Genomic DNA, 26,551 nt, shown 5'->3' on the forward strand with positions numbered 1-26,551 from the left:
TTGTAGGACACTGACCTCTGCTTTAGAAATCTGACTTCGTTTTTTGTGTGTTTCTTACTGGGTGACTTTGGGCAAGTTACTTAACCTCTCTGAGCCTCAGTTTTTTCTTCTGTAAAATGGAGGTCATAATACGGCCCACCTCATAAGATTGCTGTGGTGTTAAATGAGAAAATACTTGTACGGCACTAAGAAAGAGTGTGTGTTTGTTATTATTAACATCAGAGTTTCGGGGAGGAAGTTTCCTTCCCCTGGGGCAAGAAAGTGGAGACAGCAGTTATTAAAATAAGAGAAGCCCAGGGAGGCAGGAGGAGGGAACAGCACATTACTTCTCTCTGCCAGCCCCTAATAGGCTTGTGATTGTTTTTACTTAAAGAAGCTGTTTTCTTACAGCAGTGAACAGGGTCAGACGCAGAGAAGTTGTGGAGAAAGGACCAAATAAAATCCCCCGGGAACCTTGTGAGAGGTAAAGTGTGGCTGGCCAGAGTGGTGAGCGTCTCAGGCCAGGAGCCCTGTTCCGGAAGCCACCTCTAGCCCCTCGTTGCCCCCTTGGAGTGGCTTCTGGAACCAGGGGTCTACAGGAGTCAAAGGTCAGCATCCGTGGTGGGAAGGAAGGGGCCCAAGCAGGCTCCTCCCTCTGCGGGAGCCCTGGCCTTTCCCCTTCAGGGCTGTGGCTCTGGGACCACTTCCTCTTTCTTTTCTCTGAAGCAGGGAGCAGGTCTGCTGAGCCCTCGGGAGAGACGGGACTCCAAGGATGCTGGAGCCCACCTGTGACCCCAGGTGGGGGTGACTGAGTGTGCTGGCTGGCGACCTCCCGCCCTGCTTCAGGGGGAGCTGAGGGCTGCCCTGGAGGTCTGCAGGATGGAGGGGGCGAGTGAGGAAACTCTGACATCTGTATCCAGTCTGGTGACTGTGTTTGAGAAGAGCAGGTATGGGCTAGTAGAGGTGGGGAGGGTCATCAGGGCTGTCTGGCATCCCTTGGGCCCTTGGGAAACCCAGGTCCTCCCAGTCTCCTGGCTGAGGAGCAGGCTTGGGGCCGCCTTGAACCCTGACAGTGAGCAGTGTCCTTGTCCTGGACCCCATCTCCTGTCTGGACAGTGCCCACATCACAGGCTTCTCAGGGTCTGGAAGAGTGTCTGGGGCACCAGGTTTGGGCAGGGATGAGTGTGTGTGTGTTGGTGTGTTGGAGAGAGTCCAGACGTGTGTAATTAGATGTGTGAGTGTGGGTGGACCGGATGCCCTGTTTGGGCTGCAGAACTCCACCTACTATCCCTCCAGCAGAAATAGTAGCTAATACTTATCAAGAGCTTACTCCCTATGAGGAGGAGGATAACCGTACCATTTATCATTCAAACCAGGACACAACTGAAACTGAAAGAGGACGCCATTACATCTTTTTGGTAGGAGGGAGGGGACCATAGGAGAGGTTGAGACCATTGCAGGCAAAGCAGATTTTGTGGTCAGCCTATCTATGGCGCAGTGATCTGAGTGTGTTTGCTACTTATTTCATTTAATCATCTATCAGCCTATTGGGGGTAGGTTCCATCTCTGTTCCTATATTATAGGTGAGAAAGGGGAGGCACAGAGAGGTGGTGGGGGGGCAGTTTAAGTGTTTTAAGTTAATGGGCAAGGGGCAAAGCAGGGGCTTCCTTCTGAAAGGAACAGGCTGGAAGTCATTGCGTGTGCCTGATGCTGCTGCTGCTAAGTTGCTTCAGTCGTGTCCGACTCTGTGCACCCCCATAGACAGCAGCCCACCAGGCTCCCCCGTCCCTGGGATTCTCCAGGCAAGAACACTGGAGTGGGTTGCCATTTCCTTCTCCAGTGCATGAAAGTGAAAAGTGAAAGTGAAGTCGCTCAGTCGTGTCCGACTCTTAGCGACCCCATGGACTGCAACCCACCAGGCTCCTCCGTCCATAGAATTTTCCAGGCAAGAGTACTGGAGTGGGCTGCCATTGCCTTCTCCAGCGTGTGTCTGTGTGTGACATTAATCCACTCTGCAGGCATTTCTTAAGCCCGGGATTGTGTTAGAGGTTGTGACTGTTGTAGGTGGGGTTCTCTGGAAATAGACTCTGGGATAAGAGATTTGCTTCAGGAGGTTTACTGGGGAGGATTTGGGGTCAAGGGAGGCAGCACTGGGCACAGGTAAAAGTTGAACTGCCATGCACTTGCCAGAGGACGTAGCCTGTTCCAGAGAGTTCTGGAGTTGGAGGCCCCCCTGGCTGTTGCAGTCAAGGCAAAGGGCTAGGTCTTTGCACCCCCACATGGACTAGTCATTGGATGTGGACTTGACCTTATATGAGGCTGCTCTCTTGCAGAGAGGGCAGTTCCGAGGGAGGGACCCAGTCAGCAACCTCTCAGCCACCATGCCCCTAGCAGCTAGGGGAAGAGTGCCTCCGTCCTGAGGGGTGTGGATGGCACAGCACAGCATCGCATGGGACCTGTAGCAGACGCAGGAGCCTAGAGAATGATCCCTGCCCAGAAGACTTCTGTCTTTGATGCTAAGCTCATGGAATGACCATGATGCCAGGTCATGACCAACAGATACCCTGAGAGGGGCCTAGACACTCTGCCGAGGGCACTAAGAGCAGACAAAGCCTCCTGTGTGGGTTTCATGGTGGAGGCAGCATCATGCAGACCTAGAAGGGCCGTTAGGCTTCCGCAGCAGGTGACCTGAGCCCGCCTCTCCCAGAGGCCTCAGCCAGCACGTTCTGTTCAGCACCAAGGACAGCTCTAGGTGCCACCTTCGAGGACCACCATCCCCTGGGGTGTGCAGAGATCACACCAACCCCACTCAACACACCAGGCATGCCCAGTGGAGACCCTCAGCACATGTGCTCTGCCTCGGAAACATCCCTTGCAGGAGGAGGCAGCCCTTGACCACAGTGGGATCAGAGGAGGTCTTGTCAGCAGGGTGAGAGTCACCCCTCACTCTCACGAGAGGGGCTGAGGCCAGCTGCCTTGGCCTGGGCTTTCTTGTGAGGTCTTTCAGTGCCCTAACTGATCTGAAACTGAGGGAGTGAAGAGGAAACAGAAAGTGGTCTGGGGCGCTGGGGGAGAAATGCAGAAGCTGAAACCAAACATAGAACAGAAAGCCTGAGATTCAGCTAACTCTTTAAGCTGCAGGCCCAGGGGCTGAGGAACTGGCTGTTGGGGTGCAAGAGCCAGTGAGGAACCACAGGGGACTGGGTCACAATCTTCTCTCTGCCACCAGCCAGTGTGTGATGTGGGGCAAGTCACATTGACTCTCTGCACCTATTTCTCCCTGACTCACATGGGGAAGGGCAGTTTAGGGCTCAGGCTCAGGAGCCAGCCAGCCTGGTCTGAATCCCACCTCTGCCCCCTCCTGCTGCAAGATCCTCTCTTTCTCTAGTTGCAGAATGGGGGTAATGAAAAACTTTGTCACAGAGCTTGGAAGATTTTATACCTGTCTAGTCCTCTGTTTCCCTGTCTGCCTTTCTTATAAGGGTGCCCACCCACCCTGTACTGTCACCACAAGCCTTTCCACACCAAAGGGAATGGGGTACAATGTATGTCATTGGATATATCCCTTGCTGCTGGCCTCTGTTATCTGAAGAATTTAACTGGTCTGCAGATCCAGTAGGTAGGATCAGAAAGCTACACTATGAAAGCTTGTACCTGGAGGGAGAAGGAAACTGACCCTAGACCGGCTTTTCATCACCGACTCGATGGACACGAGTTTGAGCAAGCTCTGGGAGTTGGTGATGGACAGGGAGGCCTGGCGTGCTGTAGTCCATGGGGTCACAAAGAGTCGGACATGACTGAGTGACTGAACTGAACTAAACTGAGAGGTGTGGAGGGCATAGTTCCCACTGAAAGTTCAGTTCAGTTGCTCAGTCGTGTCCAACTCTTTGCGACCCCATGGACTGCAGCACACCAGGCCTCCCTGTCCATCACCAGCTTCTGGAGTTTACTCAAACTCATGTCCATTAAGTCGGTGATGCCATCCAACCATCTGATCCTCTGTTGCCCCCTTCTCCTCTTGCCTTCAATCTTTCCCAGCATCAGAGTCTTCAGATGAGTCAGTTCTTCACATCAGGTGGCCAAAGTATTGGAGTTTCAGCTTCAACATCAGTCCTTCCAATGAACATTCAGGACTGATTTCCTTTAGGATGGACTGGTTGTTCTCCTTGAAGTTCAAGGGACTCTCAAGAGTCTTCTCCAACACCACAGTTCAAAAGCATCAATTCTTTGGCGCTCAGCTTTCTTTATAATCCAACGCTCATATCCCTACATGACCACTGGAAAAACCATAGCCTTGACTAGATGGACCTTTGTTGGCAAAGTAATGTCTCTGCTTTTTTTTTTTTTTTAATGTCTCTGCTTTTTAATATGCTGTCTAGATTGGTCATAACTTTTCTTCTAAGGAGTAAGCGTCTTTTTATTTCATGGCTGCAACCACCATCTGCAGTGATTTTGGAGCCCCCAAAAATAAAGTCTGCCATTGTTTCCACTGTTTCTCAATCTATTTTCCGTGAAGTGATGGGACCGGATGCCATGAACTTTGTTTTCTGAATGTTAAGCTTTAAGACAACCTTTTCACTCTCCTCTTTCACTTTCATCAAGAGGCTCTTTAGTTCTTCTTCATTTTCTGCTATAAGCATTGTGTCATCTGCATATCTGATGTTATTGATATTTCTTCCAGCAATCTTGATTCCAGCTTGTGCTTCATCCAGGCCAGCTTTTCTCATGATGTACTCTGCACATAAGTTAAATAAGGATGGTGACAATATACAGCCTTGATGTACTCTTTTTCCTCTTTGGAAGCAGTCTGTTGTTCCATGTCCAGTTCTAACTGTTGCTTCCTGACCTGCATATAGATTTCTCAAAAGGCAGGTCAGGTGGTCTGGTATGCCCATCTCTTTCACAATTTTTCAACAGTTTATTGTGATCCACACAGTCAAAGGCTTTGGCATAGTCAATAAAGCAGAAATAGATGTTTTTCTGGAACTCTCTTGCTTTTTCGATGATCCAGTGAATGTTGGCAATTTGATCTCTGGTTCTTCTGCCTTTTCTAAAACCAGCTTGAACATCTGGAAGTTCATGGTTCACATATTGTTAAAGCCTGACTTGGAGAATTTTGAGCATTACTTTGCTAGCGTGTGAGATGAGTGCAATTGTGCAGTAGTTTGAGCATTCTTTGGCATTGCTTTTCTTTGGGATTGGAATGAAAACTGACCTTTTCCAGTCCTGTGGCCACTGCTGAGTTTTCCAAATTTGCTGGCATATTGAGTGCAGCACTTTCATAGCATCGTCTTTTAGGATCCCACTGAAAAGTCCCAGCTTTATCAGCTCTACCCTCCCTTTAGAGTGTTCCCTGGCTCCTACTCTTCCCTCAATATATCAGTTACTAGGGTTTTAGGGGATTTCCTGCTATAGAGAGACTAAAACCTGGGGTGAGGCCCAGGGTGATCTGGGAGGGTACATAAAATCTTCTATGTGCAACTAAGTGAAGTAAGTCAGACAGAGAAGGAGATATGTTGTATGACACCCCTTATGCAAAATCTGAAAAGAATTGATACAAATGAACTTATCTACAAAACAGAAACAGATTCACAGAGAATGAATTTATCATTGCCAGGGGGGAAGGGCGGGGGGAAGAGAGAGTTAGGGAGTTTGGGATCAAAATGTACACACCGCTATATTTAAAATAGATAACCAACAAAGACCTACTGCATAGCACAAGGAACTCTGCTCAATGTTACGTGGCAGCCTGGATGGGAGGGAAGTTTGGGGGAGAATGGATACATGTCTATGTATGGCTGAGTCCCTTTGCTGTCTACCTGAAATTATCACAACATTGTTCATCGGCTATACGCCAATACAAAATAAAAGGTTAAAAAAAATCCTCTATGTGCAGAAGGAAGGGTTCCTCACTGCATTTTTTTTTACACCCCCCCCTCCCCCTCACTGCATTTTAAACAGGGAAGTGTATAGTTCCCCGGAAAACAAGACACAGTCTTCACTGACTCATTTTGAAGACTGGAGTTCCCTCCAAGAAATGTGTTCAGGAGAGAAGTAGACGTCTCTGTCAATTCCTTCTGTGTGCCAGACACTCAGAGGCCAGTGAACATCTCTGATTTGCATTGTTGTTTTTCAGCCACTAAGTCATTTCCGACTCTGCGACTCCGTAGAGTGCAGCACGACAAGCTTTCCTGTCCTTCACTATCGCCCAGAGTTTGGTCAAACTCCTGTCCATTGAGACGGTGATGCTATGCAACCATCTCACCGTCTGTCGCCCCTTTCTCCTCCTGCCCTCAATCTTCCCCAGCATCAGGGTCTCTTCCAATGAGTTGGCTCTTCGCATTTGCCTTAATTGCACCCAAACCCCCACCAGAGAGGTGCAGCTCTTCTCCCTACTCTTGACTGTTCTCTTCTCCTCAGGACGACAGGAGCAGTGCCCAGAGTCCACGGCCTGGAGGCCGGGCATCAGCAGCCTGCGTGCAGGTCTCCTACACCCACAGGGCCCTGGGAGAAGCCCACCGTGGAGGAGGCCCTGGAGTCTGGGTCCAGGACGGTCAGCAGGAGGTACCTGAGCTCCCTAAAGAACAAGCTGTCCAGCGGGGCCTGGAGGAAGTCTTACCAGCCCGGGACCTGCCCCGGCTCAGGGACACAGGTGCCGGGGGGCTGGGGAAGAAGTGGGGTGCTGGGGGGCCATCCTCTGATCTCCTCCCCACGCATTCTCTCCCAGCCGGAGCCAAGTCTTCCCCTGGGTGGGTGGGGTCTTCTGTGTCCAGAGATCAGCTGAAAGCTAGATTCACACCGCCCCCCCCCACACTTAATGGCCTTTGATTAAGTGCCTACTGGGCAACCTGCTGCTGACATTATTTCTCATACCCCTCACTGAGGGAGTCTTTTAAAATTTTTAATTATTTATATATTTATTTTTATTATGCATTTATTTACTTTTGGCTGTGCTGGGCTTTTGCTGCCATGCACAGGCTTTCTCTAGTTGCGGAGAAATTAGCACTCTGTTGTGGAGCTCAGGCTCCAGGCACATGGACTTCAGTAGTTGTGGTGCATAAGCTTAGTCGCTCCAGGCATGTGGAATCTTCCCGGATCAGGGATTGAACCTATGTCCCCTGCATTGGCAGGCGGATTCTTAACCGCCTGGGAAGTCCTGTAGGAGTCTTTAAGGCATGGAGATTGAAATTCAGACAGCTTAAGGAACTTGTCCAAGACCTTTCAACTCGGGGCCTGGTCCCCTCTTAGGTGTGGCCTCAGGTTACCCACTGAAGGAGGCAACACTGCCAACTAAAAATAGAGGTCAGCACTGATTCCCACCCTGAGGCTGGTTCTGGGTAGCTCACCTCCCTTTTCTGGGCTTCAGTTTTCTTGTCTATGGGGTTGAAGTGTTCGGCTGCAGCACGCTCTGCACCCTGGAGCCAGACCACCAGGGTTCACGTCCCAGCCCTTCGGCTCACTGTGTGACCTTGGGCAAGTCTCTGCAACCCTGCTATACTTGTTTCCTCATTGAGAAAATGGAGATGTGATCACAGGGGTACATACTATGTATACTGGTTATCATTTGCTATGTAACAAACTACCCCAAAATGTAGTGGCCAGACAGCTTGCTGTTTCTGACAGTTTTGTGGGTTGATTGGAATGTTATTGGATAGGTCTTCTGTTGGTCTCACTTGGGATTGGTTTCACTTAGCGCGGGCTGCCGTAACAAAATAGAACAGCCTAGGCGACTTGAGGGCTTCCCTGGTAGCTCAGTTGGTAAAGAATCCACCTGTAATGCAAGAGACCCTGGTTTGATTCCTGGGTTGGGAAGATCCCCTGAAGAAGGGATAGGCTACCCACTCCAGTATTCTTGGGTTCCTTGGTGGCTGAAATGGTAAAGAATGCACCTGCAATGAGGGAGACCTGGGTTCAATCCCTGGGTTGGGAAGATCCCCAGAGTAGGGCATGGCAACCCACTCTAGTATTCTTGCCTGGAGAATTCCCATAGACAGAGGAGCCTGGCAGGCTATAGTCCATGCGGTCACAGAGTCGGACATGACTTAGCAACTAAGCATAGCACATAGGTGACTTAAAGAGCTTCCCAGGTGGTGCTGGTGGTAAAGAACCCACCTGCCAATGCAGGAGACATAAGAGATGTGAGTTCGATCCCTAAGGTCAGGAAGATCCCCTGGAGAAGGAAATGGCAACCCTTCTCCAATACTCTTGCCTGGAGAATCCCATGGACAGAGGAGCCTGGTGGGCTACAGTCCAGGGGGTCACAAAGAGTCGGACATGACTGAGCAACTTAGCATGCACAGGGGACTTAAACAACAGAAATACATTTTCCCGCAGCTCTGAAGACTGGACATCCAAGGTCAAGGTGCTGGCAGGGTTGATTTCTGGCAAGGCTGCCTTCCTGGCTTGTAGATGGCCATCTCACTGTGTCCTCACATGACCTTTTCTCCTACACATGCTTTCCTGGTGTCCCTTCCTCTTCTTATAGGGGCACCAGTCCTGATGGGTTAGGGCCCCACCCTCTGCATCAGTTAACTTAATTACTAAATATATTCACACAGGAGGTTAGGGCTTCAACATATTAACTTGGGGACACAATTTAGTCCATAACAAGGGCTCCCACATGTCTGAAGTCAGATCTTGGCTGAGGCAGGAATGCCCATGATAGCTCATCTCCCAAGCCTAGTGCTTGGGCAGGGACAGCTGGAAAGCTTGCTCCTCTGGGATGCTGACATGGCTGGGCCCCTGGCTTCCTGTGCATGAGGTCCCAGAGCCTCTCCTCTCCCTGTGGCCTCTCCCTCAGGGCAGCTAGGCCTCTAGATATGGTAGTTCATGGCTCCCAAGAGAGCACAGGTGGACGCTTCCAGGCCTCTTAAAGCTTAGGCACAGCCTCACTCTGTCCCATTCTCTCAATCCCAGCACCAACCCAGATGCACCTGCAGCATGGGATGAGTCTTGGGAGCTATGCTCACTGAGGTATCTTTGGATACTGCTCCCATCAGAGGAGACCAAAGCTCTCCTTCTCCTCCTCCCCCTTTCCCTGCAGGAGCCTGAGGAGAAGAAGATTGTCCAGGAGCTACTGGAGACTGAGCAGGCCTACGTGGCACGCCTCTACCTGCTGGACCAGGTCAGTGGCCAGGACACCCCCCTCCCACTCCTTGGCACCTGGGTGTCCGCACCCTACCCCTGCTCTCCCTTCTGGCCCACCTCATAAGAGCTGAGAGTTAGGACCTCAGGTCTGATTCTAGGAAGCCTTAGTCCTTTAACTGATGACTGAAGTTCGGGCAGAAACCAGGATACAGCTCATTAGCACTGCTCCTGATTCCACCCTTGGTACCTAGGCTGGCCTCACAGGAGCAGAGACCATGCCAGCAGGTCCTTCCAGGCCCCACACAGCATTCTCATCTATCACCCCAGCTCCCAGCATCCTCACCATTCTTAGCCCTTCACACTGTCTTCAGGAGCTCTCAGGCAAGAAGGTTAAATCACTGAAGTGGGATCTCGAGCCTGGTGAAGTCCAAGGCCTTGACAGACACAAGAAGGGCCCATTCCTGGCATTCATCAGCTACCAGCTTCTGGCCAAGTCATTTAGTTTGCCCATCTGTAAAGTAACCAGAATAATCCTTGTCTCTCTTCCCAGGGTTTTTTGAGGATGACGGGAGGTTAAGGAGGTGGAAGTGTTCTGGAAGCTGGGTGGGGAGGGACCCCGAAGTCCCCAGGACTGTGCTCGTCACCCCCAAGCTGGTGTCAGGGGTGGGGGGCTCCTTCTCTGCCACAGGCTCAGTGACCCAGTGGCGGCTACAGGTCTTCTTCCAGGAGCTGCTGAAGGAGGCCCACGGCAGCAAGGCCTTCCCTGAGGATGTGGTCAGGCTCATCTTCTCCAACATCTCCTCCATCTACCAGTTCCACTCGCAGTTCTTCCTCCCGGAGCTGCAGCGGCGGCTGGATGACTGGTAAGGTCCAGCAGGAGCCCCTGGGGCCCCCTGACTATAGCCCTGGCCAAGTCGGGGTGCAGCCTCCAGGACACTGGGTTTGGCCTGTTAGGTCCCTGCCCTTGCTATGTGGCCATGACTCTACTCCTCTGGGCTTGCTCTGTCTGCACAGTGAAGGGCTTGAATGAGTTGTGTGCATGTGTGTATGTGTGTGTGTGTGTGTGTTCTGGAGAAGGGGATGGATCAGGTCCTCACTAGGCTGAGTGACTTAGGAGGCAGTGGAAGCCACCAGCACTAACTGATGATTTCCTACTTGCCTTGCATTGGGTTTCACACCTATTAACTTGCTTAGTCTTCACATTAGCTCACTGTGTGCTCATGGCCTTGTGGTTAGGCCAGAAACCCTCTATGCTTTCAGAGATACCCACGAAAGTATTTAGTGGTGAAATTAGTATCTTGCCAAAGAAATGCCATGATGTCTGGCATGTCCTTTAAAATTTCTTGGCAAAAAAGAATCTTTCAGTTCAGTTCAGCTCAGTCATTCAGTCATTCCAATGCTTTGCGACCCCATGGACTGCAGCACACCAGGCCTCCCTGTCCATCACCAACTTCTGGAGTTTACTCAAACTCATGTCCATTGAGTCAGTGATGCCATGCAACCATCTCATCCTCTGTCGTCCCCTTCTCCTCCCACCTTCAATCTTTCCCAGCATCAGGGTCTTTTCAAATGAGTCAGTCCTTCGCATCAGGTAGTCAAAGTATTGGAGTTTCAGCTTCAGAATCTTAGTAATTGTTAAATCCTGTGATGTATCTATAGTTAGCATTAGATGCTCAGTCGTGTCTGACTCTTTGCAACCCCGTGGACTATCATCCACCAGACTCTTCTGTCCTTGGAATTCTCCAGGCAAGAATACTGGAGTGGGTAGCCATCCTCTTCTCTAGGGGATCTTCCCGACCCAGGGATCGAACCCAGGTCTCTCAAACTGCAGGCAGATTCTTTACCATCTGAGTCACCAGGGAACCTGATGGATCTATAAGGGTTCATTATTATATTCTTTTTACTTTATGATTGATCAAGATTTTTTTCAATAATTTTTTCCCAAAAAGACAACCCTGTAAGGTTGCCTACCATCATGCCCAGTTTTTTCAGATGGGAAAGCTGAGGTATAGTTGAGGCTAGGTGATTGGCCCAAGAACACATAGCTAGAGTAAGTGGTGCGGTTGGAAATCAGACTCGGGCAGGCCAGGTCCAGATCACTGATGCTCTACTGTAACAATTCCAGGGTTGAATGACCTTTTCTTACCTCTCTTAGCCTGGATTTCCTCCTCTCTAAGGTGGGCCACTGACTGTCTGTCCTTTCTGCCCCGTGCAGGGTCGTAAGAATTAAATGAGATGAGGCATGCAGCATGTCTCGGGCAGTGCTGGGCATGTGGCCCTTGTTATTGTTATGAGAACAAGCATCAGGTGGTTATTGAACACCTGTTGTGGGCCTGAGCCTGTGCTGGGCCTTTAGGGGAATTCCATCCATAGGAGAGGTCAGCATCTGCCCTCTGGGGGCCCACAGTCTAAGGAAGAGTGAACCACACCTGTGCCCAGGTGTGCCCACCCCACGCCATACCTGCGCCCAGGAGTGCCGCAGAAAGGCTGCGTTGCGGGGGGGCTGAGGGGAGCCTCACCTCTCCTGACCCTGTGTGGAGTCAAGAGAAGAGGTCCCCAGACCGAGGGCAGTACCTGGTGCCCCTCCGGCAGGACCGCCACCCCCCGCATCGGTGATGTGATCCAGAAGCTGGCACCCTTCCTGAAGATGTACAGTGAGTATGTCAAGAACTTCGAGCGAGCCATCGAGCTGCTGGCCACCTGGACAGACAAATCCCCACCCTTCCAGGAGGTTATCACCCGCATCCAGGTGAGGCTGGGGTGGGCGCGGGGCAGAGCCCTGCACAGCCGCCCCCAGCCTGCGGTGGCTCCAGTTCCCCAAGCGATTTGGGGCACTTTGCCAGCTCAGTGGCTTCCACAGCCCTGCCCGCTCCCCCGATCCTCAGGGGCAGCCTGACCCGCCCCTTCCCCCTTTGACGCCCCCTCTTCTCCCCCCTTCCCTCCCCAAGAGCAGCGAGGCCTCAGCTAGCCTGACCCTGCAGCATCACATGCTGGAACCTGTGCAGAGAATCCCACGCTACGAGCTGCTGCTCAAGGAGTATGTCCAGAAGCTGCCAGACCAGGCCCCAGACCTGGCTGATGCCCAGAGTGAGGACACCCCCAGTGAATCAGGGGGGGGGGGCAGGGGGGCTCTGGGAAGGCTGGAGCCACTCCCCTAATTTATGGAGTACCTGCTAAAGACGGTTTTGATGACCGTCAACCATCAACGTTGACTGTTGTACTTCATAGACATTGTCTATAGCATTAGTTATTTTTTTTTCCTACAGACACTGAGGCCCAGAGAGGTTAAGTGACTTGCTCAAAGTCACACAGCCAAAAAGAAGCAGAGCTAGGATTTGAAACCGTGCCCTCACTCCTGGATACGGCAGGCAGTGAAAATCACAGAGGCCAGCCACCTCGGCCCTGTCTTTCAGGGGCCTCTAGTCTCTTCACCCTGGGTGGGAATCGGCCCCCATCATCCAGACACTGGATGCGCCAGGCTACAGGGGAAGGGCTGCCCCTGGGGTGCTCAGGGCAGGCTGTGAGGCCACTGGGTTGAGCCTCAGGGGCCTCCTGCCTCAACCACCAGCCCCATACTTTCAGGGGGTAACTCCAACCCTGCCCCCTTTTCAGAAGCCCTTGACATGATCTTCTCCGCTGCTCAGCACTCCAACGCAGCCATCACTGAAATGGTGAGCGCCCCAATCCTCTGAGAAGGAGCTGTGGGCATCCCCGGGGCCCTATCACCTCCTCCTGCAGCTCTCAGCCCCTGCTAGCCCAGCCAGATCGCTGTGTCTGCCTCTCCTCTGACCCTGCCCATGACACCCAGCCCCCTGCCGCCCTCCTCCCCACTGCCCATCTCCGCCCAAGCGAGGCCAGCCTTCTAGGAGCAGGCAGGGTCTTGCGTGACCTTGGCTGAGGGTGGCCCTCCCGCCCCCAGGAGCGGCTGCAGGAACTGTGGGAAGTGTACCAGCGCCTGGGCCTGGAGGACGACATAGTCGACCCCTCCAACACCCTGCTCCGCGAGGGCCCCGTCCTCAAGATCTCCTTCCGCCGCAACGGCCCCATGGAGCGATACCTTTTCTTGGTAGGGGGATGCTGGGGGGCTGGCTCACTCCACACTGGGGAGGGGCGTCCATAGGCATGGGCCCTCTGCCCCAGGCCCTGCCTGCCTGGCACCTTCCTGGCCAGCACTGCAGGGGAGCAGGGACAAGCCTGCTTCCCTGTCTTTATGGCTTTGGCACCCTGGTGACTTGGGACAAATCACATGCTGCCTCCAAGTCTCAGGGATTTCCAGCTGAGGGGGTTCCCAGGCATGTCCTAGGAAGCCACAGAGCCAGAAGCTGAACCCAGTCTGTTTAGCTCCACAAACCTGTGGTATCAATCTGGGCTCTAGAGCGGGCAGGCTGTCGTTGCTGTTGAGTCGTTAAGTCGTGTCCAACTGTTTCGTGACCCCGTGGACTGTGTAGCCCACCAGGCTCCTCTGTCCATGGGATCTTCCAGGCATGAATACTGGACTGGGTTGCCATGTCCTTCTCCAGGGGATCTTCCTGACCCGGTGATTGAACTCGCATCTCCTGTGTTGGCAGGCAGATTCTTTACCACTGTGCCACCAGGGAAGCCTGAGAGCATGCACGTCAGGAAGGCATTAGGTTAGCTGCTAGGAAGAACTGCCCCAGTTTGCAGTGAGGAAGCCAAGGGGTCTCCTGGAGATCTGGAAACTGGTCCCACCTGGAGGTTTGGGGGAGGGAGCTACAATCTCTCATAAGCCTCTGCCACCATTGACCCCCGTGAGAAAGGCCTCGTAGGTCTCCAAAGTCCGCCGTGGTCCCCTGAAGTCCACAGGTCGGGCAGCCCCTCGGTGAGCACCCCAGGTGGAGTGGGGCTAGAGCGCCCCTCCCTCATCACACTCGTGTTGTCCTGTGAGCCGGCCCAGCGCATGGCGAGAGGGGAGGGAGGCCCGGGGTGCTCAGCCCACGTGGTGAAATGAAGCCCGCCCGCCTGTGCTTGCCGCCCCGCCGCTGTGCACACACGCCCGCTCGTGTCTCCCGCAGTTCAACAACATGCTGCTGTACTGTGTACCCAGGGTCATCCAGGTGGGCGCCCACTTCCAGGTCAGGACCCGCATCGATGTGGCCGGCATGAAGGTGAGAGGGCTTCACCCCCAGGGGCGGGCCGCGGGTGGGGAGCAGCAGGAGCCGCCGACCGGCGGTGTGGTCAGAGATTCTGCATTTCTGAGCAGCTCCTGGCAGACGCCAGTACTGCAGCTTTGAGTAGGAAGGGTCTCCACAGCTCAGTGGCCGACTTGGAAGTGTCCACATCCAGAGATGTCCGCGAATGAGCAGGGACAGCAGCCCATAATGGTGCCTGCTGACTGAGTGGTCCCCGTGGGTTAGGCCCTGCATCATCCCATTGGACCCTCATAACAGCCCTGGGATGTAGGGGCTATTATTATCCCCTGCATTTCTTTAGTTTTTAAAAAATCTTAGAAAAATAATTTTATTACCTAAAAATGTAAATAATACACATTCCAAAATCAAACTATATAAAAAATATATTCAATGTGTATTGCACTCCATCCCCGAGTTCCCTTTCCTAGAGGCAGCCTTTGCTCCTTGTGAGGCCTTCCAGAGGTAGTCTATTCATTATGGCATCCTTCCTTGTGTTTCATGTAAACAGTGAGACTGTCTTTCACATACACTATTCTGTGCTGGACTTTTTAAACTAGCTACTTATTCTGGAGATGGTTAGAAGTCAGTTCGTTTGGAGCTTCCTCATCCTTTTACATAGATGCATAGGGTCCTAGTGTGTGGATGCACCATAATTTGCTAAACCAGTCCACTACTGATGGACGTCTAGATTGTTCTCAGCTGTCAGTGTCTGCAAATGAGACTGCAATAAATAACTGTGTACAGTCTGAGGGTATCTATAGTTAATCCCATTTTCAAAAATAAGGAAAGTGATACATCCAGACAGTGAAATATTATTCAGTGATAAGAAGGAGTGAGCTATAAAGCCATGAAAAGACATGGAGGAAACTTAAATTCATGTTACTAAGTGAAAGAAGCCAATCTAAAAAGGCTACATGGATACATACGGTGTACATCTACTGTATGATTCCAATGGTATGACATCCTGGAAAAGGCATTCTGTCTCTGGATGGAGACAGTGAGAGGATCAGTGGTTATTAGGGGTTAGGGGAAGGGAGGGATGAACACAGAGGATTTTAAAGGCAGTGAAACTACTTTGTAGGTGCTATAATGGTTGTTGTTGTTTAGTTGCTAAGTCCCGTCCGGCTCTTTGCGACCCCGTGGACTTCTCTGTCTATGTAATGGTAGATATCAGATATTATACATTTATCCAAACCCACAGAATGCACAACACCAAGAGTGAAGCCTGATATAAACTATGAACCTTGGGTAATAATGATAGGTTCATTGATTCTAACAAATGTACCATTCTGGTGGGGAAGTGTTATTAATGGAGGAGGTTGTGCATGTATGGGCACAGGGGGTATATGGGAAATCTCTGTACCTTCCTCTCAGTTTTGCTGTGAACCTAAAAACTTGATTTAAAAAAAAAAACAACACAAGGCGCAGAAAGGTTAGGGCTTCCCTGATAGCTCAGTTGGTAAACAATCTGCCTGCAAGGCAGGAGACCCTGGTTCGATACCTGGGTCAGGAAGTTCTGCTGGAGCAGGGATAGGCTACCCACTCTAGTATTCTTGGGCTTGTTTGTGGCTCAACTGGTAAAGAGCTGGCTCAGTGGTAAAGGCTTACCCACTCCAGTATTCTGGCCTGGAGAATCCCATGGACTGTATAGTCCATAGGGTCGCAAAGAGTTGGACACGACTGAGCGACTTTCACTTTCAGAAAGGTTAAGTAACTTGTTTGGGGGTCACACAGCAAATCCTCGTTTGCATGATCAAGCCCAGGTATAACACAGTCCGAGCCTCTGTATCTAACCAGCATACCATACTGTCTCCTATTAAGGCTTCAACCCAGAGGGATAAAGCATAGGGTGGAATTGCAGGCATAGTAGAGGAAATGGGAAGAAAACCCTCTTGGCCACCCCCTCTCTGATGCCTCCTAAGTCCGGGTGGCCGGGGCTGGAAGAAATAGAGGTCAGATCTGGCCCATCTCAGTACCTTTCCATCTCCCCTTCCCCCTCTTTACCCCCACACGACATCTCCCAGGATTCTCCCCAGGAGGGAGCTGAAAGCAGGACACTTCTGCCCCTGGAGACCTCCTGAGCTCTGAGAGCCCCTGCAGGAGGGCCTTGCCCCTGCTCCTGACTCAGCTTGCCTGGCATTTGGGGTGGGGTGTAGCCTGAGGGTGATGGCAGGACATGGGCAGCTTCTGGGGGTTCCCAGCCCATCCCCCATGCCTCAGCAGACTGAGGTCTTTTGGGAATGCAGCCCCCTACTCTGTCTTATCCAGCTTCTCTTACTGCAATGGCCAGAATGTCCCAGAGGCCAGAGCAGGCATGAGCTTGAACATCTGGGAGCCGCGGTGGGTGAGCCTGAGAAAGGCAGGTTATGGAGAGTTACAGACAGAGAAATTGGAGACTGGCAGCCCTGTCTTAGGACTGGCAGAGACCCAGGCATAGAAAAAGAGGCAAAGGTTGACAGAAAAGCCAAGAAATATAGAGACCAAAACAGAGTCATAAAGAGGAAATCCATAAATATGTTCCCTGGAGTGTCTGAGCTCAGGATGTGTGCATGGGGTTCCTGGCGTCTGCTAGTCTGGGCGAACACAATCACTGCAGGGCGTGTCTGGTGCTCCGGCGGTCACACGGCGCCCCCTCCTGGGTGGCTCGGGGCTGGCGGGTGCAGAGCTGTCCACCCAGCCGCGTTTGTACAGGAATCATTTTCTGAGTCTGAGGTTTGGAGGCAGGTCTGGTCTTTGACCACCGTGATGGCTCCCACTGGCCCATACCCCTCTGGCCCCCTTCTTCCTGAGTATCAGGGAGCCCTAGATCTCAGCAGCTGATTCCCACCCCCCAGGGTCTCAGCTCAGTTCAGTTGCTCAGTCGTGTGTCCAACTCTTTGCGACCCCATGGACCCCAGCACACCAGGCCTCCCTGTCCATCACCAACTCCTGGAGTTTACTCAGACTCATGTCCATCGAGTCGGTGATGCCATCCAACCATCTCATCCTCTGTCGTCCCCTTCTCCTCCCAGTCTCCCTGGGTCCTATCTTTGCGCCATTCTGCACAGGGCCAGCCTGGGAAGAAGGAAGGGGTATGGGCCCTTGGGTACTCGTGGACCCAAGACAACTGCGTCTCCATGGACAACTGTGCAGGTTGTGCGCTGCACAAGCACCCCCCCAGCGGAGGTGAGCACTCTGCGGCCACAGCAGACAGCACAGGTTGTATATGGACTGTTCTCATTGTCCGGCAGATGGCAGTCAAGTCTCTGGTTCAGCAAACCAGGCTCTTGACTATTTCACCAGTTTGCCAACAGATGTCAGTAAAGTGTTTTGAGCAAGGGGTGTCTTTTTCTAATTAGCACAAAGGCGCTGCATGGGCTGGCAGGGACCTGACAGTCAAGTCTGGTGGTTGAGCCTGGACACAGCCCAGCTCAGGGAACTGTCCTCCAGAAACCTGAATCCTGCATCCCTGCAGAGGTGGTCCCTCAGGTCAGGGATCTCCCCAGTTCCCCTTTTCTATGAAAAGCATCATGTTTCTTCCTAGCTCTGGCCTCCAACCCTTAGATTTCTCCCTTCTTGTCCCTCTCCCCTCTCTCTCCCCCAGTCAGGCATGGAGTCTTGCCAGATTCCTGATATAGACCCTTTGAGCCTCCGCATTGTCAAGGGTATCAAGAGCAAATCACATCCAGCTCCTTTTGAGGGAACAGACAGGTTCTGTGGGCCCAATGGGTAGACCAGGCCTCATGTGAGCAAGTCATGCTCTTGCGGTGTGGTGGGCCCCCTGAAAGGGTGCCAAGGCCTGCTCACCTTGCAGCAGGGAGCTGGCAGAGGGGCCAAGTGTCAGATGGGTTCACTTTCCTCCATGCTAGGCCCTTGGGCTCCAGGTCTGCGTCTTCACTTCCTTTCATGACCCTATCTTCACACGGCCTGGGAGACACCTGTGCTTACTGGGCTCTGGGGTAGGGTAGAAAGAGATATGCTTCTACCTTAGCCGTGAGGACCAAACCCCTGAGTTTGAATCTTCATTCTGCTCTTTAGATGCTGTGTGACCTCAAGCGGGTCTCTTGCTCTCTCTGATTTCCATTTCCTCCTCTCCCAAATGAGGCCGATAATGTCTGCCTCTCAAGACTGCTGTGAAGATTTTCTTTCACTGTTTATTATGGACACTTTTAAGGGGGGAAAATGGTACCTCATTTACTCATCACCTGGTTATGATGATTGTCAACTCAAGACTGGTTTCTTCCGCAACCCCCCTTCTGGTCCTCTTTTCCAATGGATTATTTAAGAGCAAATCTCAGACACATAATCATTTCACCTATGAATACTTCAGTATGTCTCTGTAAGAGACAGTAACTCTTTTTTTAACGAGTTATTTTATTTTATTTTTTGGCCATTCCATGCTGCATGTGGGATATTAGTTCCCCAGCCAAGGATCAAACCCTTGCCCCCTGCGGTGGAAACTCAGACTGTACCATCAGTGAAGGCCCAAGAACTCTTCTTTTTTTTGCCCTAAAAGATGCCAACAGTACCATGATTACATCTAACAAGTTAGTGATACTTATTTAACAACAGTAAGATCCCTTGGTTTTCCTTGGCTGTCTCGTAATTGCCTTCTCACAGCTGATCTGTGTGAATCATTTGTGATATGCTTCTTACATGCCCTTTTATCTATCATACTTCCCTCTCCTACTTTTCTCTGATTTATTAATTGGAAATCAGATCGTTTCTCTGGCAGAGTTGCTCTCAGTCTGGATTTTGCTGACCACACCCTAGTGGTATCATTCAGTGAGTCCCACGGTCCCCCATGTTTCCTGGAAACTGGTAGATGACCATAGGTTGGGCTGGGCCCGAGGACTGTAGCCGGTGACAGGCAGTGCCCTCAGGGACACGTGGTGGCCGTTAAGTGTTAGAACTGATCAGTGGGTTCAGCGGTTGTGCCCATTAAATGAGAACACGTGTGGGTGCTCAGCGAAGCACTCTGTGACCGGCAGCCTTCACAGCGGCCTCGGAACCTGCGGAGTTCTGGGATGAGGATGGTTGAAGACAGGAGGTGGGGATCTGTCAGATCTGTCGAGCTGGTTGATCAAGTTCTTCGTTCACGATATGGGGCAGAGGGTCTCATCCTAGGCCCTACGTCTGCTCTTGGAAAAGCCGCGTTCCCAAACCCAGCGTGTGAGCCAGTTTCCATCTTGGTGACCCCTTTGTCAGGAGCTGTCACCCCTGCCTCCCCCGGACAGGCTTATCTGCTGAAGTTCCAGGAGCCTCAGGTCCCATCTCCTCTGTAGATCGAGGCCAGCTCGGGGCACCTTTGCTGGGCTGGACGGAACGGGGAGCCACTGAACAAGCTCCCCATCCTTGTCTCTCTGTTTGAATTGTCCCTGGGGCACGATTCTCCTCCCTCCCCACCACAGTGCCTGGGGGCGCGGGCGGGAGTCTGAGCCTCTCCCTCGGATTCCGAGCAGGTGCGGGAGCTGACTGACGCAGAGTTCCCCCACTCCTTCCTGGTGTCCGGGAAGCAGCGAACCCTGGAGCTTCGAGCCCGGTAGGCAGGGGGCCCGGGGGCGGGGAGAGACGGGAAACCTGGGAGGGGCCGCTCCCCTCAACACCTGTGTTCTCTTTCTGAGCAGGTCTCAGGAGGAAATGATCTCCTGGTTGCAGGTATCAGAACAAAAGCTCCAGGGCCCCTAGGGTTGTGACTGGCGGGGAGGGAGGGGTGCTGAGTGTGTGTGTGTGTGTGTGTGGGCGTGGGAGCACACACGTACCCACCTGCTCTTCCTCAGCTCTGTAGTAGTAGGAGGTGTCAGACAGGTTCAAATCTTGCCGCTGAATGGCCTGGGAAAAGTCGTTTATCATCTCTGAGCCTCAGTTTTCACATCTGTTGTATGTTCAGCTGCTCAGTCGTGTCCGACTCTTTGCGACCCCATGGACTGCAGCACGCCAGGCCTCCCTGTCCATCACCAACTCCCAGAGTTTACTCAAACTCATGTCCATCGAGTCAGTGATGCCATCCAACCATCTCATCCTCTGCCGTCCCCTTCTCCTTCTGTCTTCAATCTTTCCCAGCATCAGGGTCTTTTCCAGAGTTGGCTCTTTGCATCAGGTGACCAAATAGTTTCTCCTCCCTTTAATCAGACACTGTATGCTTGGAATATTGTGCCCAGCACCCAACAGGCTTTTAGCAGTGCTTGTTGAACGTGTGGATGGATTCACAGATGAGCAAGGCCCTTCTGCCTCCCCCTCAACCACCTCCTTTTGCCCTGCACCCCCTACCCCGACCCTGCACCAGGCCTGCCAAGCTGCCATTGACCAAATCGAGAAGCGAAATGAAACCTTCAAGGCTGCAGTCCAGAGCCCTGAGGGAGACCCCCAGGAGCAAGAGGTAAATGCACGCTCTGTATTTCTACCCACCTCCCCCCCCGCCACCCCACTTGGAGACGCCAGCCTCACACAGGACTGATTCCCTCTCTTGGCTCTACCTAGGCAGCTTGGAGGGCGGGGACATGTCACCCATCACAAATGATTCGGAGGGATCAGGGGAAGCCCCACACCCCAGCATCGCCCTACTCATAGAAACTCAGTGCCAAAGACTCCCTCATTAGCAAGAAAGTCCTATGGGAGCCTCTTTGTGCAGCTGCTCCCAGGAAGGATTTCAGGTCTATAAGTATAACTCTGGCTGTGGGGGGTGGGGTGTGTGTGTGTGCGCGCGTGCGCGCACGCTTGCAGGTTGGGGTTTTGAAAGTGCCTGAAAAACGCTAGACCAAGAGAAAGTGGAAGGCAGGTGGGGTGGCAGTTACGGAGAGTGTCTCTGACTATTTCAGCTCTGAGCTCTGAAAGTGGCCTGATGGGTGTCTTTACTGGGTCCCTTGACCTCTCTGGCCTCAGTTTCCTCACTTGTAACTCAGGACGTGGAGAGATTGACTTCCCCCAAGTGTGGTCTTCATCCGTTTGTTCCCCTTCATGGGGGAGCCGCTGGGAGGCACAGACTGCAGATGCTCTGCCGCAAGTCGGTGGGCAGAGGGCCCAGGGCCACGGGGAGTGGGCAGGGGGTCCTGAAGTGCCCACCCCGCTGCCCCACAGCTGCAGTCCGTGGAGCTGGGCCTCCGGGCGCCCCAGTGGGTGCGGGACAAGATGGTGACCATGTGCATGCGCTGCCAGGAGCCCTTTAACGCCCTGACACGCCGCCGCCACCACTGCCGGGCCTGTGGCTACGTGAGTACCCCCCGGCCCCCATCTGCCAGCCCGGGCCCTGCCCTCCCGTCCCTGCCCACTCTGCCCACTTCGGCCGGTTCAGAAGCGCTGGGCGCTAACCTGGCCAGACTTGTGCATTACCTCATTCGGACCTCACAGTGTCCATGTGTGAAGCAGGTCTCCCCCGACCCCTAATCCCCTTTCTGCAGTTGCGACCTGAGGCTCAGGCAGGTTAAAGCCACCAATTCAAGACATTCCCCAGAGCCGACCCCATTCATTCACCTGCTTCCTTACCACTGTTTCCCAAGACCCCAGGGCCCAGGACCAGGGAACAGTCTCCAGTGTCAGACTCGTCAGCCCCTTGCAGGCCTTGAACCCACCTCCTCATCAGCCCCAGGCCTGTTACACAACCCCCCCACCCCATCCACTCTTCTTGACCGACCTCAGCTAACTGTCCCCTCCTCTTCTTGGGTGGATCCTCAGCACTCGCTCCAGCACCTACTCATTCAGGAGCTAACTCTGCCTGCCATGTTCAGGCCTCAGTTTCCTCACCTGTAGAATGGGAATCAAGAACACCTGGGCAGTAGTGAGACCTCAGCAAAGGAAGGTTCACCCCTTCCCTCTCCTGGTCCTCCTTCCCTTCCCCTTCCTCAGTCGGGGCAGCACCATTCAGAGGAGCAGCCGCCAGCTGATAGAGGAAGAAACCAGGCCACTCCTCCGTCTTCTCTTCGGCTCAGGCCGTTATCAGAGGCAGATCTTGCTTTGCTTTTTAAGCACCTGCTGCACTTGAGCTGTTCTCTGTTGACATTACAACCTTCTCCATTCACTCCGCAAACATGGGGAGCCCTTTAATGACCTCGGGGGGAGGGGGAAACAGGAGGAGAACAGCTGGGCAGGTTGGGGCCAGTCAGGGAGGTGTCCCCAGAATGTGTTAAGCTGCAATGAGGACAAAAGTAAATTTCCAGGACTGGGACACACCTGTGTTCAGATGTGAGTTCCATCCCAGAGCCAAACAGACAGGATCTGGGGGATGAACTTCCCTTCTGGGTGAGTCACATCAGTAAATGAGTCAAGTTCGCTCACACTTGTAACTTTGTAAGTCGTTTCTTAAAAGCTATTTACAATAGTTAAGAAATACCGAGAGGCCCAAAGAACGATATAGGGACACCCGTGTACCTGCCTTCCAGGTATGAGGAAGAAATAAAGTCTTCTGAGAACTGAATGAAATATATGATCCTTCATTGAATCCTGGATGGGAAAAGACAGAACCAGATACAGGAGTCATTGTTGGGACCATTGAGGGATATTTGCTTATGAAGCACATGTTGTTAATAAGACTGTGTTGATATTAAATTTCCTGAGTATGATCATAACGTTGTGGGTAGGGAGAATGTCCTTGTTCTTAGGAGCTACAAGCTACACATTTAAGAGTGACAAGACACACGATGATTGTAACCTCAACGGTTCAGAAAAAAATATAGAGCGAGGGAGAGAGAGAGGGAGAGAGGGAGACATCAAACGTGGCAATACATGTTCACAATCCCTGAATCTGGTGGTGGGGTTATCACTGTATTATTCTTTCAGCTTGTCTTCAGGTTTGAAATTTTTGAAAATAAAAGGTTGGTAGAGGAGACAGAAGAAAATAAAAAGTTTCTAATAATGTTTTAAAAAATTAAATCTCAATTAAAAAAAAAATCAAGTTAAATATTCCTAAGGCAGCTGAAGCCCTGTGTGTAGAGCTTTGTGAGACACCCTTGGCCCGGTTCTGGGGTTTCTCGTGCCCGTGCAAACTTTGTACTCTGTGAGTCATCCTTTCGGTGGTTGGGTGCCCAGTTTCTGCCTCCCCGCCTGCCAGACGGGAATCCTGGTGAGGGTGGGGCAAGCCCAGGCCCTCTCCTACGGGTCCCTCCCAGGCCACGTGCTGTGCTGGGCACCCAGGCGGGCTCCCTGAGGAGTTACTCTTTCTCCTAGGCTCGCTCTCTTGCCCCCATTTCCAGTCCCACTTCCTGGACTCACTGTGACACCCCAGTCTTCCTGGAAGTTGCATCCTGCCATGCCTGTGTTTCTCCCCAGGTTTTCTCATGCCTCTTTCACGCAGTCACCCCAGATCTGCTGTGGCCTTCTTGGGGGCGACTCAGTGGTGGGTGGGCTGGGGGACGGGCCCCCTTCCACAGACTTCACATGGCAGGTCTTCCTGGCAAAAACTGCCAGCCCACCATTTTTGTATCAGAACATGCTTGACTCTAAGATTGAGTGGATTGCAAAACCTGGATGACTTAACACTCAACCGTAGGACTGCAAAGGCACGTTCCGCGTGAGGAGGGCTGGCTGCTACCCGTAAGCGGTGTGGCCCTGGCCAAGTCACTGCCCCCTCATTGCAAAGTGAGGGTAAAAGTCCCAAGGCTGGTCCCTTGCTGGGGGCACAGGAAGTCAGGTGGGATGGCAGAAGGGAAAGAGAGAGAGAGTATTCAGAGAAGTGATGAGACGCAAGGGGTGAGTGCTGGTCAAGTTCCCGGGATCAGGAGCTGCCCCCACAAAGGGGACCATGTGGAGAGAGGCTGAGCTCCTTCAGAGGGGCCCACATCTCAAGCCCCCCAGCTGGGGGCCCTGGAGCCTAAGCGCCACCCCACCTACCCCCGCCAGGTGGCTGTGAGGACAGGGGAGGCCCCGCTCTGTCTCCATCTCTCTCCTGAAGCCTGTCATTCCCTGATCCCTGGGGCTCTCACGTCCCCAGCTCCCGAGCCAAGGCACAAACTGCGTCTAAGCCCCTCCTGCCTGTCCTCCCCAGGTGGTGTGTGCCAGGTGCTCGGACTACCGGGCGGAGCTCAAGTACGATGCCAACAGGCCCAACCGAGTCTGCTTGGACTGCTACACCTTCCTCACGGGAAACGTGCTCCCTGAGGAAAAGGAGGACAAGAGACGGGGCATCCTGGAGGTGAGGGTCGGCTGCCTCCGCTCAGCAAACGTGTGCAGGGCCTCCCCAGAGCTAGCGCTATCCTTGGCGCCGAAAAACTAGCCGGCCTTGATCACACCCCCTCCTTCTCTCTGCCCAGGGACACCCCCCCCCACCCCCTGCCTGCTAACATCCCCTACCCCCGCCAAATAAAGCAGAGCCGGGCCTGTCACCAAATGGAAGCAACTTCTGGCTCCAGGCTGTCACCCGGGCTCCCTGCCCCTCCCCTGCCTCCCCATCCAGTGAGCCCACAGCCCCCCTGGAGCACTTCTGTTCTCGTCCCCATGCCCCAGCAGTCCCAGGAGGTGAAGAGAGCTGGTGCCACTGATCCCATTTTACAGATGGGGAGACTGAGGCTCAGGGTCCTACTGCAGGGAAGAGGCGGACTGGAGACCCCATTCTAGTTGGAAGGGACTTCAAGGACCGGCTGGTTCTATCCCCGGGAGACCCAGGCCCAGAGAAGTGACTCATCCAAGGTCCCTTGGCGACTTAGGAGCCAGGTCTCTGATCTATGCCATGGGTAGTGTCTGCTGCCTGTGGGGCTCCCCAGGCTGCTCCCACCTCTGGGGCACTAGCTGTATCCAGCTTCATGCTACACATACAGTGGTCCCCAGCCCAGCCGCTGGTCACCACCACCGCCCTCTGCACCGCCCCACCTCATTAAAGCCAGGTTGACATCCCATTGTCCTTGAGAGGTGGGAGAAGACTCCAGCCTATTCCACCTGAATTCAGCTCCCAGGTTCAAGTGATCCTTTCCACCACATCTGCCTGCTTTCTGACCCTCCCCCATTCTTTTAGGCCCAGACCCTGCCCACACCTTCCCTGACCGCTGGTCCACATAGCTTGCTCCTGGAAAGGAGGAATGCTCTCTGCCCCTTGCCAGGCTCCTGTTCTGCTTCCTGGGGGTGACTTGCAGGGGATACGCCCTCCAGCCCCTGCCCCAAGCTCAGGCTGGCTGGGGTTTGCCTGCAGCTCTGCCACTGGCCAGACGTGTGACTACAAGCCCATGATGGGGCCTCTCGGAGCCTCAGGGACAAATAGCATCTCCTTTGGTGGGGTTGCCATTAAGGTTTAGAAAGAGTGCTTTCTGATGGCCGACATCGGGTAGTGGAAGCCGTGTTCCCTGACGGTCCCTCTGTCTGGTTTCAGAAAGGAGCCGTGGCGGGGTCTGAGCAGAGCCTCATATGCAGCTTTCTGCAGCTCCTGGGGGACAAGTGGGGCAAGAGCGGGTCCCGGGGCTGGTGTGCCATCCCCCGGGACGACCCCCTCGTGCTCTACGTCTATGCTGCCCCTCAGGTAACACCACTCCCTGCCCCTCCTTGCGGCACGTGTGTCTGTCGGCAGGGGGGTGGGGGTGAGTCCTGTTGGCCCCATACGTCAGATGAGGAAACTGAGGCTCCATGAGGCCCTGGTTCCCTCGAGACACAGGGTCAGCAGCTTTCAGAGCTGGGCCCAGACTCCAAGCCATGATGGTTTTGGCTCAGGGGGACGACCAGTCTTCTTTGAGGCCCCTCCTGCCAGCCCACCCCACTGCGTGGGTGTTTGGGGGGGCAAGAGGCGGGCGTGTGGCTGGAACCCTCCAAAGGGCTGTCTGGGGCAGCGGCCACAGCTCCCCCTCCCTCCCTCGTCTCCACCCCCAGGACGTGCGGGCCCACACCTCCATCCCCCTGCTGGGCTACCAGGTGACCGCTGGGCCCCAGGCGGACGCCCGGGTCTTCCAACTGCAGCAGTCAGGCCAGCTCTACACCTTCAAAGCCGAAAGCGAGGAGCTGAAGGGCCGCTGGGTGAAGGCTATGGAGCGGGCAGCCAGCGGCTGGAGCCCCGGGAAGTCCAGTGACAAGGACCTGTCTGACTGAGCCACGTGCCAGCCCCTCTCCTCCGCAGAGCCCCACTCCTGCCTGCGGGCTGAGGCTGCGGCTGACCCGCCACCCCCCGCTGAGCTTTCAAAGAATCAATCTGCAGTCTTCTGTCTTCAGCCTGTGTGTCCCGATTTGAGATTCCGAAAACACGGGTCTGTTCCTCTGGGGAGGGGGTGAAGAAGCATATCCCAGCTTAACCAGGGCCGAGGGGGTTCCTCGGATATGGGACTTTCAGTTCTAAAACTAGGAAAGTCCTAGGTAACCCATGACTGTTGGTCACCAAGGTGATTCTCAGCCAGGGCTATGCATGAACAGTCAGAAAAATAAAGACAAAAATAAGTTAAAAATTCAAAAAA

At 53.3% G+C, this 26,551-nt stretch overlaps 1 protein-coding gene across 3 annotated transcripts; it reads left to right on the plus strand.

Annotated features, from left to right (window-relative positions):
• The first annotated feature begins 321 nt into the window (after positions 1-321).
• FGD2 (FYVE, RhoGEF and PH domain containing 2) lies at positions 322-26,551 on the plus strand. Of its 3 annotated transcripts, none has more exons than XM_043450560.1 (17): positions 322-463; positions 706-926; positions 6,400-6,631; positions 9,023-9,103; positions 9,781-9,929; positions 11,659-11,815; positions 12,015-12,153; positions 12,679-12,737; positions 12,986-13,132; positions 14,100-14,192; positions 19,658-19,737; positions 19,823-19,853; positions 20,482-20,574; positions 21,273-21,404; positions 24,172-24,318; positions 25,486-25,632; positions 25,977-26,551. In XM_043450560.1, the coding sequence occupies exons 2-17, from the start codon at positions 859-861 to the stop codon at positions 26,190-26,192; spliced, it is 1,971 nt and encodes a 656-aa protein (XP_043306495.1). In that variant the 5' UTR covers positions 322-463; positions 706-858; the 3' UTR covers positions 26,193-26,551. The 3 variants fall into 3 exon arrangements, with proteins under 3 accessions (XP_043306495.1, XP_043306497.1, XP_043306496.1); XM_043450561.1 differs by lacking the exon at positions 322-463 and adding an exon at positions 519-587; XM_043450562.1 differs by lacking the exon at positions 21,273-21,404.

This window comes from Cervus canadensis, chromosome 28 (genome assembly GCF_019320065.1).
Source record: "Cervus canadensis isolate Bull #8, Minnesota chromosome 28, ASM1932006v1, whole genome shotgun sequence".
In the NCBI taxonomy this organism is placed as follows: Eukaryota; Metazoa; Chordata; class Mammalia; order Artiodactyla; family Cervidae; genus Cervus; species Cervus canadensis.